Source organism: Engraulis encrasicolus, chromosome 12 (genome assembly GCF_034702125.1).
Source record: "Engraulis encrasicolus isolate BLACKSEA-1 chromosome 12, IST_EnEncr_1.0, whole genome shotgun sequence".
Lineage (NCBI taxonomy): Eukaryota > Metazoa > Chordata > Actinopteri > Clupeiformes > Engraulidae > Engraulis > Engraulis encrasicolus.
The window spans coordinates 27,805,201-27,820,200 of record NC_085868.1 but is presented as its reverse complement, the minus strand read 5'-3'; the positions used below and the strand labels follow the sequence as shown (position 1 = coordinate 27,820,200).

The 15,000-nt window shown below is 43.6% G+C and overlaps 1 protein-coding gene across 1 annotated transcript in view; it reads right to left on the bottom strand.

Moving 5' to 3' along the window:
• Positions 1–15,000, bottom strand: part of ly75 (lymphocyte antigen 75) — an 80,169-nt gene that overhangs the window by 31,078 nt on the left and 34,091 nt on the right. Inside the window, exons 12-15 of the mRNA XM_063212027.1 lie at positions 13,902–14,104; positions 11,660–11,802; positions 8,692–8,773; positions 7,832–7,903 (exon numbers count right to left, since the gene is read on the bottom strand). Of these exons, the coding sequence (XP_063068097.1) occupies positions 7,832–7,903; positions 8,692–8,773; positions 11,660–11,802; positions 13,902–14,104 (500 nt within the window). The remainder of the gene's footprint in view (positions 1–7,831; positions 7,904–8,691; positions 8,774–11,659; positions 11,803–13,901; positions 14,105–15,000) is intronic.

The window sequence follows — 15,000 nt, the reverse complement described above, 5'->3', positions numbered from 1 at the left end:
AATGAAACTGCAAAACATAGCCTTTGAAAACATTATGGTTAAATGTCTCTGGTATGGCTAACCCCCCATCCATCTTGACTAACAAATGAGGGAACACTGATCTCTCCTTATATTACTGAACACAAAGATAATGTTACATTTGTACACTGACCCTTTTTTTTAAAATCATAAATTAAACTCTGACATTATCTTTTTTTGTCAGGGATGTTGTAAATCTTCATGTTCATTCTGTCGACTCATATGGACTGCTGCCCAAAAACTCAAGTGTTTCCGTTTGAGAGTATTCACTTATGTCCAACAACACAACCATCACTGGTTGACATGACACTCCTACTGTACACGTCACTGCTGTGTGTTTCTGAAAACACACTTAAATTCAACCACTTCCTACGGAGTCCTCAGAGTCCTATTTGTGTTTGTGTGTGTGTGTGTTGTTGGAAAATAGGCTAGATTCTGAGGTCCTGAAATATAATGCATTGTCTTACAGCAAGTTGTTCAGGTATTCATTTGTGTTTGCAGGAAATTCTACAATATTTGGTTATGATTAAAAACATTAAAATAAATGTGTCTTGTTGGTGGGCACTCAAACCATTGAGTAGGCCCAATGACCCCATGTGACAATCATGGGATGCGGATGTTGAGTAAGTGCCCCATTCTTTTAGGAGAGTCTACAGATGTCATCAAAACAGTATTGTGAGACAAGCTGAAACCCAGTCATGTGATGTTTGATTAACTGATTGCTTTTGAAGGAGTCTGAAGTCCATAGAATACCCTGGAAGAACAGCAATGTGCATACTAACCCTTTGAAGTATCATTCCTTCTAGGACACAGGTTACAGTGATGTCACTCAGAAATTAAAACTATTTGAATTAATATTTTTTAGGAAGCCAGGAGTAGGTGACAATGGGAACGACTAACATTAGATTTCTATCTTTTTCAGAACCAAGGACTCACAAATATGTCAAAAGAATGTGCTGTTGTATGTGTATTGTTTAATCAAGTTACAGAACTCAGGAAGTCCACAGATGAGGTCATGAAGACCTAGAGTGATCAAATCAAGACCCACCTGGAAATGAAGACAACAGATTACAATCGACACAGACTAGGCACATTCTTGGTTAACTAACAAATCACGTAATTACTTACACATAACCACACCCATACACTCACAAACCATAAATACCAACAGAAAGGGCCAGTTCAGGAGTTCCTAATTTTGTTCCACCCGAACTCAATACTTGTTATTGGTCAAGGAGAGAAAAAAAGTTAGGATCTCCGGAGCGCTTCGTATGCTTTCGCTGTTCCTGTCAATCATTGTCATTTTTATGTAGTAGACTCTGCAGTTCTGGAAAGCTGTAGTGTTTACTGTGTATGGGCCATTGCTGGTATTCTGGATATTACCAGTGGTGGTCATTTTGTTATTTGGTAATTTTAGAAAATAAATAGATTAATTTGGCTTTTGGAGTTTTTGATTCCTTTGACTCGGATTTTGAACATGCAAGAAGTGTAGAGACTAAGACGGAAAACTTCAACAATTTGGTGAGCCCGACGTGATTCGAGCAAAAGGAATTAAAAATATATTTTTTCTTTTGAAGAACATTTTACTTTTCACAATAGGATTTACATTTTTTCTTTCCTGGAGGATGTCGCAGTCGGGTGACAACAACGAAATCATGGCCACACAACCAGGTAAGCAGAAACCAGTTAAATCAAATTCTGCGATTGGCTATTCCAAATTGTGTGTTGCTACTCTGTTGCATATGCCTCCTTGTATTTGACGGCGACAGCGAAAGCATCATTAGGCCTATTTGTTTGTTTGGTATTGTCTTTGACTGTATTACGTGTTGTGGTTTGCACATAGTCTAAGTTGGGAATGAGGGCTTTATCAGGTGTAAGGTAATTGAGGAGCTTGGTGCTTCCCCGTGGGAGGATTGGGTTCGAAATAGCCCATCTAACTATGTAACAAGTAATTGCGGACATCAAGGTTTCCCCATCTGTTAAAAATCGAAGAGATCTGGGATCTGCGAATCTCAACTAGACAAGAACCTTGGAGGTTAGACAGAAGGTTGTTGAAATATCTGCCCTGAAAGAACGGTTGAATGTGAACGGAACTTTTTGCGGTCCAGATGGTCGTCAGTTGTGAATTTGGTCGAGTTGAGAGTGAGGGGCTTTTATCGGAAGTCAGAGGGCAGTTCGGTGTTTCCCCCTTGAAGATTAAATATCTGAAAGGTAAATTTGGTAATAGCGGTCATCGAGGCTTCCTCAATCCGGTAAAAACAGAAGGGGTCGAGTAATCTCAACTGGAGGAGAACCTGGGGTTCAAAGGAAGTAAGTGAGGTCTGGATCGGAGAGGTCTGGGACCTCTGGAGGGTCTGGGACCCTCCCAAAGTAGTTACTGATACGCATCAGGGAGATCCGCGCGCTGTTGAGCTTGGAGTTCAACGAATAGGCCTATTGTTTTATTATTTTGATTTGTTTTCTTTTGGTTAGGTTTCACTCTGGTAATTATTGATATCAGGACTGAGCTGTGAACCTTAGTGTGTGGACCGGGTACCCGTGTGTATGTGAGAGCGTGTTTGCGCGAGTGTTTGAGAAGTGAGTAACGTACTAGCGAGTACGAAATGAGTGGTCATTCGGCTGAAGGCAGGATGTACGGAGGAAATGTATTGAATTTGGAGTCAGAATTACGAGAAGTGAGTAACGTACTAGCGAGTACGAAATGAGTGGTCATTCTGCTGAAGGCAGGATGTACGGAGGAAATGTATTGAATTTGGAGTCAGAATTACGAGAGAAGGATAAAATGAGGTGGATCACTGTTTCGGAACAGTGGGAGGAGATATTGAGAGCGTTGCTTGGCCATTCATTGGAGAAACAAAGAGATGGAATCTGTTTAATCTGTGAGCAATTAATGTCACAGGATACGCACTTTGTGTTTACTAACATGTAGACTACATAGGTGGTCTGTGTTTGTCTGCCATTGAATGTCAATGGGCCCTATATGTGTCTGAAGAATGTGTGACTACTGGCCAGTTGTTTGTTTGTGTGTGTGTTTGTTTGGAATACGAACATGAGAAGGATATTTTTTTTCACGTAAAGGCCCAACCAAGACAGTTGGAATATATCCGGTGGAGAAAAAGAACAGAGTGGATGAATAGGCTATAGGCCTAAGCCGTTTAGTTTTCCTGACATGAATTCGATCCTGGAAAAAATACCTTCACCCGTCGAAAGGGGTGCACCGTGGTTGTCCAAATTGATGAAAGCTAGGCTATATGTCACAAAAGATAACGATTGGCGATTGGCGCGCACTGTTATGTAAACAAACAAGCGCGTGGGATACAGATAGTGGAAACGGAAGCAAGAACGAGCCTTTTTGCCAGATTCATACCCATTTGCGTTATACGCAGCTGACATAGGCACTGCAATGCGTAAACGTCACCCAGTGCCCGATGGAGCAAAAAGTAAGACATTTTGGACAGACATAGCCGGAAACCATCCAAGCTCTGACAAGCTGCAAACTGCTATGTTCAGAATGGCCATTCTAGAAGCAATCCCAAAGCCGGTACGAGAAACGATGTTAAATGATCCAAATTTGCCCTAGGCCTATAGTACTACAGAATACTGGGAACGCCATCTCAAGCACCACATGAAACAGTATAGTGCAAAACGCGAGGAAGAGAAACTAAGCACTGATACAGCACATGCACAACTAGTTAAGTTGCAATTAGCTGAGTCCAAAAGAGCGACGGAATCGAAACACAATTGATACAACTCATGTTACAACACAGCAGTCACACATTCTTCATCCAAGCCTGAAGTTGGTCCAATTTCATTAAGGGGTTAGGGACAACGTGGTGGGATTCAGAGGACGGGGAACAGGGAGTAGCGATGCCCAAGGTAGGGTCATGTATGGGGGTGTTTTGCTTATAGTGGGACCGGGCTCTGAGTGAGAGACTGCCAGTGGAATGCCTACACAACACGGAGGGCACTGCACCTACTTCAAAGCTGAAACCAGAGAAAAAACAAGCACAAGCACACCAAGCGCACACTGGAGCCGGAGCAAGCCTATCCCATGGACAATACGCAAACGGGATTGGGACCTAGAGCTCACAAAGGAGAAGGGTTGGGGGACCCCTTCTGGCCTATGAAAAATTGAAAGACTATGTCAAGATTGTTTGGTAACACTACTGCTTAACTCACACCAGAAGTGACGCCCTTGGGTGCCATTTATACACCCATATCCCTTTTATCTGACCCCTACCACGTAACATTGATTAAGATGAAAACATACGCACAGGCGTGTTTAAGACAGTTATTGGGAATCAGTGGGACTGTTTACCCTACATCTACATTGTGCAAGAAGGGGTGGCTGCTGGGGTTGAATTATACACATTGCATTATAAGCTACACATAGTCTACCCAACACCACGCGTGTATAAGAGTACACAATACTGACTGAACAAACATAATTAGCTAAAAACACGATGGCCTTCCCAATACTCTCTGTACATTGATTTGACTGATGATTTTTTTATTGTTTGTTCTGTTTGTCACAACAGGAATAGGCCTACTCCTTAGACCTATGGATATTTTGAGGTTTTTATTTTTAATTTTTTTATTAAGATTTTTTACGATTACCGTTCAGACATTAACTGCGCGGTGTACCTGGTTACACAATTGTTGTGGGTTCTTCTGAAACAACACGGCGTGTTATTTCAGAAGAAAGGGGGAGATAGGCATATTAGGCCTAGGCCTACATGTGCGACCGTGACACTGGACTCGACTTAAGACAGACGAGATTTGAGAAAAGACTGCAGTACACCACACATCACATACATAGCCTAGGAAATAACGACAGATAACAAAGGTTGTTTGAAAAACACATTGTTGAGTGTTGGAGGTTGGTAAAGATTGAAAGCGGTTTATGCGGCAATGAGGAAACAAGGCCATGGTTTTACAGGGGTTCACTATGGAAAAGGTAACAAAGAACGTTTGGCAGCAGTGCAAGCTTCTCACAAGGACATCGGAAATCAAGGATTTTTTCCACAGAGAACGTTCGATATGGAAAGGATTTGGAGAGAGCACGAAAGGGCGTCTTCGGAAAAGATTTTGATGCGAGTGACCATTTGGAAATAACTGATGGACTGGTTGGGGGCCGTGTGGCCAAAACACTGATGGTTGGTAGAGGACATGAATGGGAGACCGTTGTCTCCGGGCTGGTAAAATAACTTTGGCAGAAGGTCTGTGGTTTGAAAAAAACAGTTGCAATGAACTTGGACATATTGGTGGATTGTGGAATGCATACCCATAAGGATTTGGACCAAACGCCAAAGAGCAAATTGGTAAGGTTGGTATAGGCTACATACAATTATGAGCTGGGTCAACACTCTGACTCATGGTGCTGAGGTCAGTAAGAAACTAGGCAAACAGTAAGCCCTGGACCAACGCTAGGTTCGAACATGAAGATTTCGCACGTTGCAATATAAACCATATTACGATAAACTAACTACTTTGATGTCAGATTTCTCCACACAGGTTGCAGATGGAAGAGGAACCAACGAGACAGGAGACGAGGAATTGAAATTGGCTCCTTCCAAAAGCGATTGAGCGCAGTATACCGAACCACGTTGAGCGAATTACACACAATATTCACCTTGAGGGAAAGGCGCACAGGGTTACATTGAAACAAGCTTGCGGAAGCGCAAAGAATGGGGAAAGGCATAAGCCTGCAGCTTAATGCATGCGGGGCACTACTATCACTAACACCACTAATACTAACCCTACTAACGTTAACATGTTTCCTTTTACATTGTGGTATTTGATGATGCTTTATAATGAAACGGGATCCTACAGGAGACGCCACCATTCAACGTAGCCTAACAATAAGAAACTGCCGTATAACACCTCAAGGAACTGGTAGTGGAAAAGGGGGTCCCAATGTTGCGGAAATTGGTGGTATTGAATGGAGAAATTTCAATTTTAGGTTTTGTTATAGCAGGAGGATAAGCAGTGGAGGATTTTTATAATTATTATTGTTATTATGAATTATTTAATTTGTCTTTTACATATTTGTTTTCATTTGTTTGTATTTCTAACCCTTTACATTTTTCCACAGCCTTCGGCAATGGAACTCACTGTGGTTTCCACATTAATATAATGTCTTGGTGCAATGACAAATTGGGTGATGAGCAGATGATGTGGTATTCTCTTTGCACTAGGTTTCTGAGGCAAGCAACTTAGGTTCCAGAAATGGACAAGAGAAGTTGACCAAGGAAAGCTATGTGGTCATGTTGGTTACAGAGTTTAACACTGAGGTCTAACAAATTTGATGAGGTCATATTAATTATGACCTCACGAAAGGGACTGTTGGAAAATAGGCTAGATTCTGAGGTCCTGAAATATAATGCATTGTCTTACAGCAAGTTGTTCAGGTATTCATTTGTGTTTGCAGGAAATTCTACAATATTTGGTTATGATTAAAAACATTAAAATAAATGTGTCTTGTTGGTGGGCACTCAAACCATTGAGTAGGCCCAATGACCCCATGTGACAATCATGGGATGCGGATGTTGAGTAAGTGCCCCATTCTTTTAGGAGAGTCTACAGATGTCATCAAAACAGTATTGTGAGACAAGCTGAAACCCAGTCATGTGATGTTTGATTAACTGATTGCTTTTGAAGGAGTCTGAAGTCCATAGAATACCCTGGAAGAACAGCAATGTGCATACTAACCCTTTGAAGTATCATTCCTTCTAGGACACAGGTTACAGTGATGTCACTCAGAAATTAAAACTATTTGAATTAATATTTTTTAGGAAGCCAGGAGTAGGTGACAATGGGAACGACTAACATTAGATTTCTATCTTTTTCAGAACCAAGGACTCACAAATATGTCAAAAGAATGTGCTGTTGTATGTGTATTGTTTAATCAAGTTACAGAACTCAGGAAGTCCACAGATGAGGTCATGAAGACCTAGAGTGATCAAATCAAGACCCACCTGGAAATGAAGACAACAGATTACAATCGACACAGACTAGGCACATTCTTGGTTAACTAACAAATCACGTAATTACTTACACATAACCACACCCATACACTCACAAACCATAAATACCAACAGAAAGGGCCAGTTCAGGAGTTCCTAATTTTGTTCCACCCGAACTCAATACTTGTTATTGGTCAAGGAGAGAAAAAAGTTAGGATCTCCGGAGCGCTTCGTATGCTTTCGCTGTTCCTGTCAATCATTGTCATTTTTATGTAGTAGACTCTGCAGTTCTGGAAAGCTGTAGTGTTTACTGTGTATGGGCCATTGCTGGTATTCTGGATATTACCAGTGGTGGTCATTTTGTTATTTGGTAATTTTAGAAAATAAATAGATTAATTTGGCTTTTGGAGTTTTTGATTCCTTTGACTCGGATTTTGAACATGCAAGAAGTGTAGAGACCAAGACGGTAAACTTCAACAGTGTGTGTGTGTGTGTGTGTGTGTGTGTGTGTGTGTGTGTGTGTGTGTAGGAGTTATCTATACAGGCTTTCCCTCTGAATACTTCCTGCTTGTCATGCAATTGGTTCCCAGCGTGCAAGCGTGGGAGTTTCAGAATGACCACACAGCCACTTAGGACCCTTTTTCATCCAAGCTTTCCCATGAACTTCTGAGTCGACACTATTTTGACAACACACCCACAGCCACAGCCATGAATGGCATGGGGTTGGGAGAGAGCAAGTGATAGAGAGAGAGAGAGAGAGAGAGCAAGACAGGGGGGGAAGGAGGGAGAGAGAGAGAGAGAGAGAGAGAGAGAGAGAGAGACAGAGAGGTGTTGGGATGCTATCTCACCTTGAAGGCTGCGCAGTCCCGATTGTATTTGTCCTCTTCATTGTACTCCTCGTGCAAGACAGCAAGAGACACCTGGAACACGAACACACACACACACACGCACACGCGCACACGCACACGCACACGCACGCGCACGCGCACACGCACACACCATCGTTATCTTCCCCCTCATTCATGGTCATCATCCATGTTGTGAAAATGTGCAGAATCAGACTCATAGTGTCTTAGTGACTTCACAGTAGGGGTGGGCGATATGGCAAAAATGTTGTATCACGATTTTTTAACATGAAATCACGATTTCGATATTTTATCACGATCTTCCATCCAAAAAAATAAAAACAACAAAAAAAAATGTCATACTTGCAATTTGTAATTTGCAGTCAATAAAATGTTAACACACTGATGATACTCTCATAAAGTGTACAATTGGAATAAAATAATGTAAAGAATAAAGTGAAGACAACAACACAAGTGAGAAAACGTCACTCTGATACTGATAATAAACATCCTCAGTGCAAGACGATCTATACGATTTCTCCACTTTGGCAGATTCGAGACGATATTTTACTCAATATCGCGATTCACGATATAATATCGTCATATCGCCCACCCCTACTTCACAGACAGACTTTTGTCTGGCAGAGCAAAGGTTCAATCACACACACACACACACACACACACACACACACACACACACACGCACGCACGCACGCACGCACGCACGAGCATACACACACACGCACACGCACACGCAAACGCAAACGCATCGTTAGGAGCATCAGCACACAAATACAGGAGTGTGATTGGAGGACAGGTTTTGTGCCAATTTGGGTTCTCTCCAATAGTGTAGCCTCACTTACGGGTCGTCCATCGCTCCACTCCCAGGCGTCTTTGCTGTTTGGGTTTCTGCGGTTCAGCCCGACCCAGAAGAAGCGGTCGTCACTACCAACAGAACATACAGGAGGTCAACTTGCAGGAATAGTCCACCTCATTTCAAGAAATTGCTCATATGTAAAATATGAGAATACATAGGATTTTTCGTCTATGTGTTTGCATTGTCTAATAGTTTAAGAGCATAGGCAAGTCTATGGGAGCAAACAAAACAAATGTGCTTATAAACTACTTTAAAATTAATGTAAATTCACATCCATCACTGCAAGAGAACATACAGGATTGATTAGTTTATAATCTAGTGCCCCATGTTTCAAATGACCTGGTTTTAACTGTCCAATTCACTCAAGATAATGGAAAAAAGGAGGCGCACACAAGACTTGTGTGAAAAAGTGTATTGAAGCCAAAAATATACAACAGAAGTCTAAGGTTAACTGGAGAGACAGACGTTTCGGAGCTAGTCCATTCTCAATGTCTCCAGTAGGTCTCTCCAGTTAACCTTAGACTTCTGTTGTATATTTTTGGCTTCAATACACTTTTTCACACAAGTCTTGTGTGCGCCTCCTTTTTTCCATTATCTTGAGTGATTACTACTTTTTGGGAGTGCTCGCACCAAGCAATACACGAGTGTCGAGTTCAAGGCGCAGACGCCGACCTTTGTTGGTCTTTTGTCATTAACTGTCCAATTCAATCAGGATATCATACATGTCAAAATCCCCCCCAAAAAATCAGGTAATCAGTAATAGAGTCAATCCAAATAGTTGAATCGGAGAGGTCATATAGAATATGTGGCACTGGATTGTAAATGAATGAATCCAACATGGCCATCACTGTAATGTCCAAATTGTGGGAGATACAGAGTACAGAGCAATAGGAGCTGTTTTCCGGTGCGGTAAAATACAGCGGACGCACACACTACAGAACGCCATTGCGCTTGGAATGATCAAACAGCCTAAAGTTCGTGAAAGTGAAGAGAGAAAAAAGTGGGCAACACAGATACAATAGTGTTCTTTATCAGGTGCGCACCGTACCATGGGGATTAACGTTTCAATGGAGAAATCATTTTCATCAGGGGCAGGCCTCTAACGACTGAACATTATACCCCATCTTGTGCACCTCATTTCAAAAAAAGAAAAGAACTGCATCGGCATTGCTCATTTTTTTTCCTCTTCTGTTTCAAGAGTGAGTGATATCAGCCTCCCTCCTCTCCGCCCTCTCCTCTCCCCTCCCCTCCCCCTCTCATCTCATCTCCTCTCCTCTCCCCTCCCCTGATCTCTCTCGTCTCCTCTCCTCTCCTCTCCTCTCCTCTCCTCTCCCCTCCGCTCTCCTCTCCTTCCCTCCCCTCCCCTCCCCTCCCCTCTCCCCTCTCGTTCCCTCCCCTCCCCTCTCCTCTCCCCTCCCTGCTATCTCTCCTTCCCTGCTCTCCTCTCCTCTCTTGCTCTCTCCCTTCCTCTCCACTCCGCTCTCTCCTGTCCTCTTGTCACCTCTTCTCTCTCCTCTCCTCTCCCTGCTCTGTCCCCTCCCCTCTCCACTCCGCCCTCTCCTCTCCTGTCCTCTCCTCTCCCTTCCTCTCTGCCCTCTCCTCTTCTCCGCTCCGCTCTCTCCTCTCCCCTTGTCTTCCCCTCCTCTCTCCTCTCCTCTCCTCTCCTCTCCCTGCTCTGTCCCCTCCCCTCCCCTCCCATCTCCTCCCCTCCCATCTCCTCCCCTGCTCCAGGCAGTCCAGTGGAAAAAGTCATTGGGCCCTGGGCCTGGATATCTGATCTGGTTCTGGTCCACTCCACTCCATGCCGCGCTGCTCAGCTCAGCTCAGCTCAGCTCGGCCGTCTGCTGGCCCGCCCCGGACGGACGGAGCGATCAGGTTTCGCCAAGTGCACATGAGTCATCAGATGAGAACGCATTGCTGCCGTGCTAAGTCAGGTCCACTCTGATCCGTGAGATGCGGACTGTGGGCCAATGCCTGTGTGTGTGTGTGTGTGTGTGTGTGTGTGTGTGTGTGTGTGTGTGTGTGTGTGTGTGTGTGTGTGTGTGTGTGTGTGTGTGTGTGTGTGTGTGTGTGTGTGTGTGTGTGCATGTAAGGGATGTTGAAACATTCGAGGGTGAGCCTATAAGATGCAGAGGGCAAAAAACTATTGTGTGTGTGTGTGTGTGTGTGTGTGTGTGTGTGTGTGTGTGTGTGTGTGTGTGTGTGTGTGTGTGTGTGTGTGTGTGTGTGTGTGTGTGTGTGTGTGTGTGTGTGTGCGCGAGAAGGAAAGGGATGTTGAGAGAGATCACTGTGGCAACAGTCACATTAGCTGTGTCGTAATGCAATGTGTTGTAGATAACTTAATTTGTGTTGGACAACAGTGGAGAGAGCAAGACACCGAGAACATTGTGCAAATGTCTATCGAGCGGGTAGACAAAGAAAAAAGAGGAAATGGATAAAAAGAGAGAGAGAGAGAGAATGCATAGACAGAGAGAAAGAGACCAAAGAGATAGAGAGAGGGAGAGAAAGGTGAAGATGCACATGACTGATGTTATACAGTATCATTGTACTCATCTTAAAATATGCCAAGGGTTGGATGATATCTTGTGTGAAGGATAACGATTAATGCGATTGTTAGTGGATTTTGCGGCTTGCGATTATCAACAAGTAGGCTACGCTTTAAAATGTGTCCATTACTAGTTTGCTATTGCCAATGTGAGATATCTCACAACAAATGTAGTTTTGCCACAGTAACGGCCTCAACCAAAGTCTCGTGGCAACATACCACATTCAATAGTTTGATTTCTGGAGCTCATGTTTACAGGAATTTCTAGCAAATTCCAGGTCTGAGCTTAGCTCGATTACTGCCAGAATCTCAACTACAGTAAGCTATGCATGAATATGTACTGCGTTTTAATGACTTAGCGTCGTGTGTGTGTGTGTGTGTGTGTGTGTGTGTGTGTGTGTGTGTGTACCTGGTGGTCTGTCTGATGAGCTCGTGTAGCGCTCCCATCTCGTCTACGTGTGAGAAGCTGGGCAAGTGAGCCCCCAGCGATCGGCAGAATCCCTCCGCCTCACTCCACGACCGCTTACGGCTTAAACGCTCCTCATGAAACACCTGGAGACACACAGACACAGACACAGACACAGACACAGACACAGACACAAAGTTACGATACTATTTGCTATCTACAATCAGTTATCTACCGTTAGTTATCTACATTGATAACACTTTATATTAATGTCTGCTTATAAAGCATTAATAACACTTAGTATATAATGAACAAATGACGAAGAAAGCATTAACAAATGTTTGTAAATGACTTGTAAATATTTGTAAATGTTATGTTAATATTTTATATTCAACACACATTTACAAATTGTTTGTAAATGACTAATAATACTCGTGAAATCGTGAACATATTATTTGTAGATATTTTATAAAGTATGAACAAAATGTAGCTAATAATACAAATATTTGTTAATGTTTTGTTCATCTTTAGTTAATTGACTAATAAGTCTTTATAAGCAGACATTAAAATATAAAGTGTTACATCCACATTTGCATAGAGATCAGAAAGGCGGTTGCATCTATCCACACCCACACATTCAGAGGCAAACACGCATCACAAACATCATATAAAGTATAGGCATAGGCCTAGATATGCAGTAGTATGCAGTATCTGAGTTGTTTAAGGGGTTTTTGATATAAAGTCGCTGGAAAAAAAAGGCCACTTTGAAATGATATTTTTTTCTGATTTTACCATCAATAGGTATGTGTCATGTAAAATGAAGTTTGCCGTTTCATTTTATGAACTGCTGACATTTCCTCTGCATTTCAAAGGAAAATATTGTCAGTTACAGCTTTTATTTGCAGAAAATGACAAATGGTCAAAATAACGCAGAAGATTCTATGTTTTCAGACTTCAAAAAAGGGCAATCAGATATCAGAAAAACAGATCCTTTTGAAATGGTCTTTGATCTCTTAACGCTTATTTTTTTTCTGCGGCTGTACATAGTACATATATTCACTCTGTGTGTGCATGTGTTTGTGCGTGTGTGTGTGTGTGCGCGTGTATGCATGTATGTGTGTGTGCATGTGTGTGTATGCATGTGTGCATGTGTGTGTGCGTGTGTGCATGTGTGCGTGTGAGTGTGTGTGTGTGCGTGTGAGTGTTTGTGTGTGTGCGTGTGAGTGTGAGTGTTTGTGTGTGTATGTGTGCATGTGTGCGTGTGTGCATGTGTGTGTGTGTGCATGTGTGTGTGCATGTGTGTGTGTGTGTGTGTGTGTGTGACGTGTGCGTGTGTGCATGTGTGTGTGTGTGCATGTGTGTTTGTGCGTGTGTGTGCGCGCGTGTGTGTCGTGCATGGGAAAGAGGAAGACAGTGTGTGTTTATGAGGACATGCCCTATTGCACCCTTCCTCAACCCACCTGTTGCCATCACACAGATGGACAAAAACAAACAAAATACACACACAAGTGCACACACACAAGTGCACACACACAAGTGCACACACACAAGTGCACACACACACACACACACACACACACACACCTGCGCACACACACACACACCTGCGCACACACACACACACACACACACACACACACACACACACACACACACACACACACACACAGGTGTTCCCTTTTTCCCCCGGTCATGCAACTGACAAATCGTGGCCCAAAACCACGTAGTACTCTGGTGGTTGACATGCAGGGCTTGTAAATACTGTTAGTATACTGCATATAATAGTATACTGTATATACAGCCATTGCTTTTATACCCGTCTGTTGCAGGAAATGGTCCGTGTCCGTATTTAGTTCACTCCAGGTCATCTGATACGACATGACAATGTACTGGGTGTGACGTGTGCTAACAAAGATAACCGTTTCAGGCAACTCTTGCACACCTTAAAGAGCACGAGATTTCCCTCGCTCAAAGTAATAGTACCATACTCAGTCTGAGTTTAGTCGGCTGTTAATAGTTTGTGCACTCTGTGTGTGCGTGCGCGTAATAGTTACACACACACACACACACACACACACACACACACACACACACACACACACACACACACACACACACACACACACACACACACACACACACACACACACACACACACACACACACACACACACACACACTCTCTCTCTCTCTCTCTCTCTCTCTCTCTCTCTCTCTCTCTCAAAGGACCCCAAGCAAGACCCACCTTATAGCAGTGTGCGATGCCTGGTTTGGAGTACCATCCGTCAGGGCAGGGTGCGGTGAGGTTGATGTGTGTGGCCACGGTGGAGATGGCCGTCAGGTTGGTCTTGCAGATGGTGCCCGCCTCAAACAGGCTGCAGTTCCTGGTCTGCCACTCACCCAGAGGCCTACTGGTGGACATCACCACACACGCCCCACCGCTCATGACTACACACACACGCACGCACACGCACACACGCACACGCACACGCACACGGGGACGGACATGCACGCATGGACGCACGCATGCACGCACACAAACGTACGGGCACGCATGCACACACATACACGCACGGGCATGGACACATACACACACACACATAAGGAGAAACATGCACAAGATCATACAGTTAGAATGCTGTACATAGACAGACAGACACACAAATATGCATACACAACCTCAAACACACACACAATGCACACACACACACACATGCACGCACATACACATGCACGCATACACACGCATACACACACACACACACACACACACACACACACACACACACACACTTGCATGATACAGTATACACAGTCATTGTAGGGAGGGGGAGACAAACCACAAACCAACAGTGGCTAACAATACTGAACAGCAGGGACACAGAAAACAGCGGAAAATTGAAAATGAAAAAACAAAAACAGGTTGAGTACAAAAACAGATCAAAGGCCAAAATTTGCCATTCATCCAATAATAGTTCCCCAAAGGCAAAAATCACACACGCACGCCCATACACATGTGCACGCACACGCACGCACACACACACACACATTAACACGCACACACTTGCACGCGCACACACACATGTGTACACACACGCGCGGACACACGCACACGCACACGCACGCGCACGTGCACACACACACACACACACACTTCCCAAAATGAAATGAAAACAGGGGGAGGGGAGGGGGCAATTCCTGGCCAGGTCCTGGCTTGAATGGGAGACCTCCTATATGTGGTCAGATGTTATTATCAAAAAAAATAAACCCAGACCACTGACCAGGGCCATCGCTTTCTCAAAGCACAACCCCCTCAAGGGATATATTCCCCATTTAACATTGCT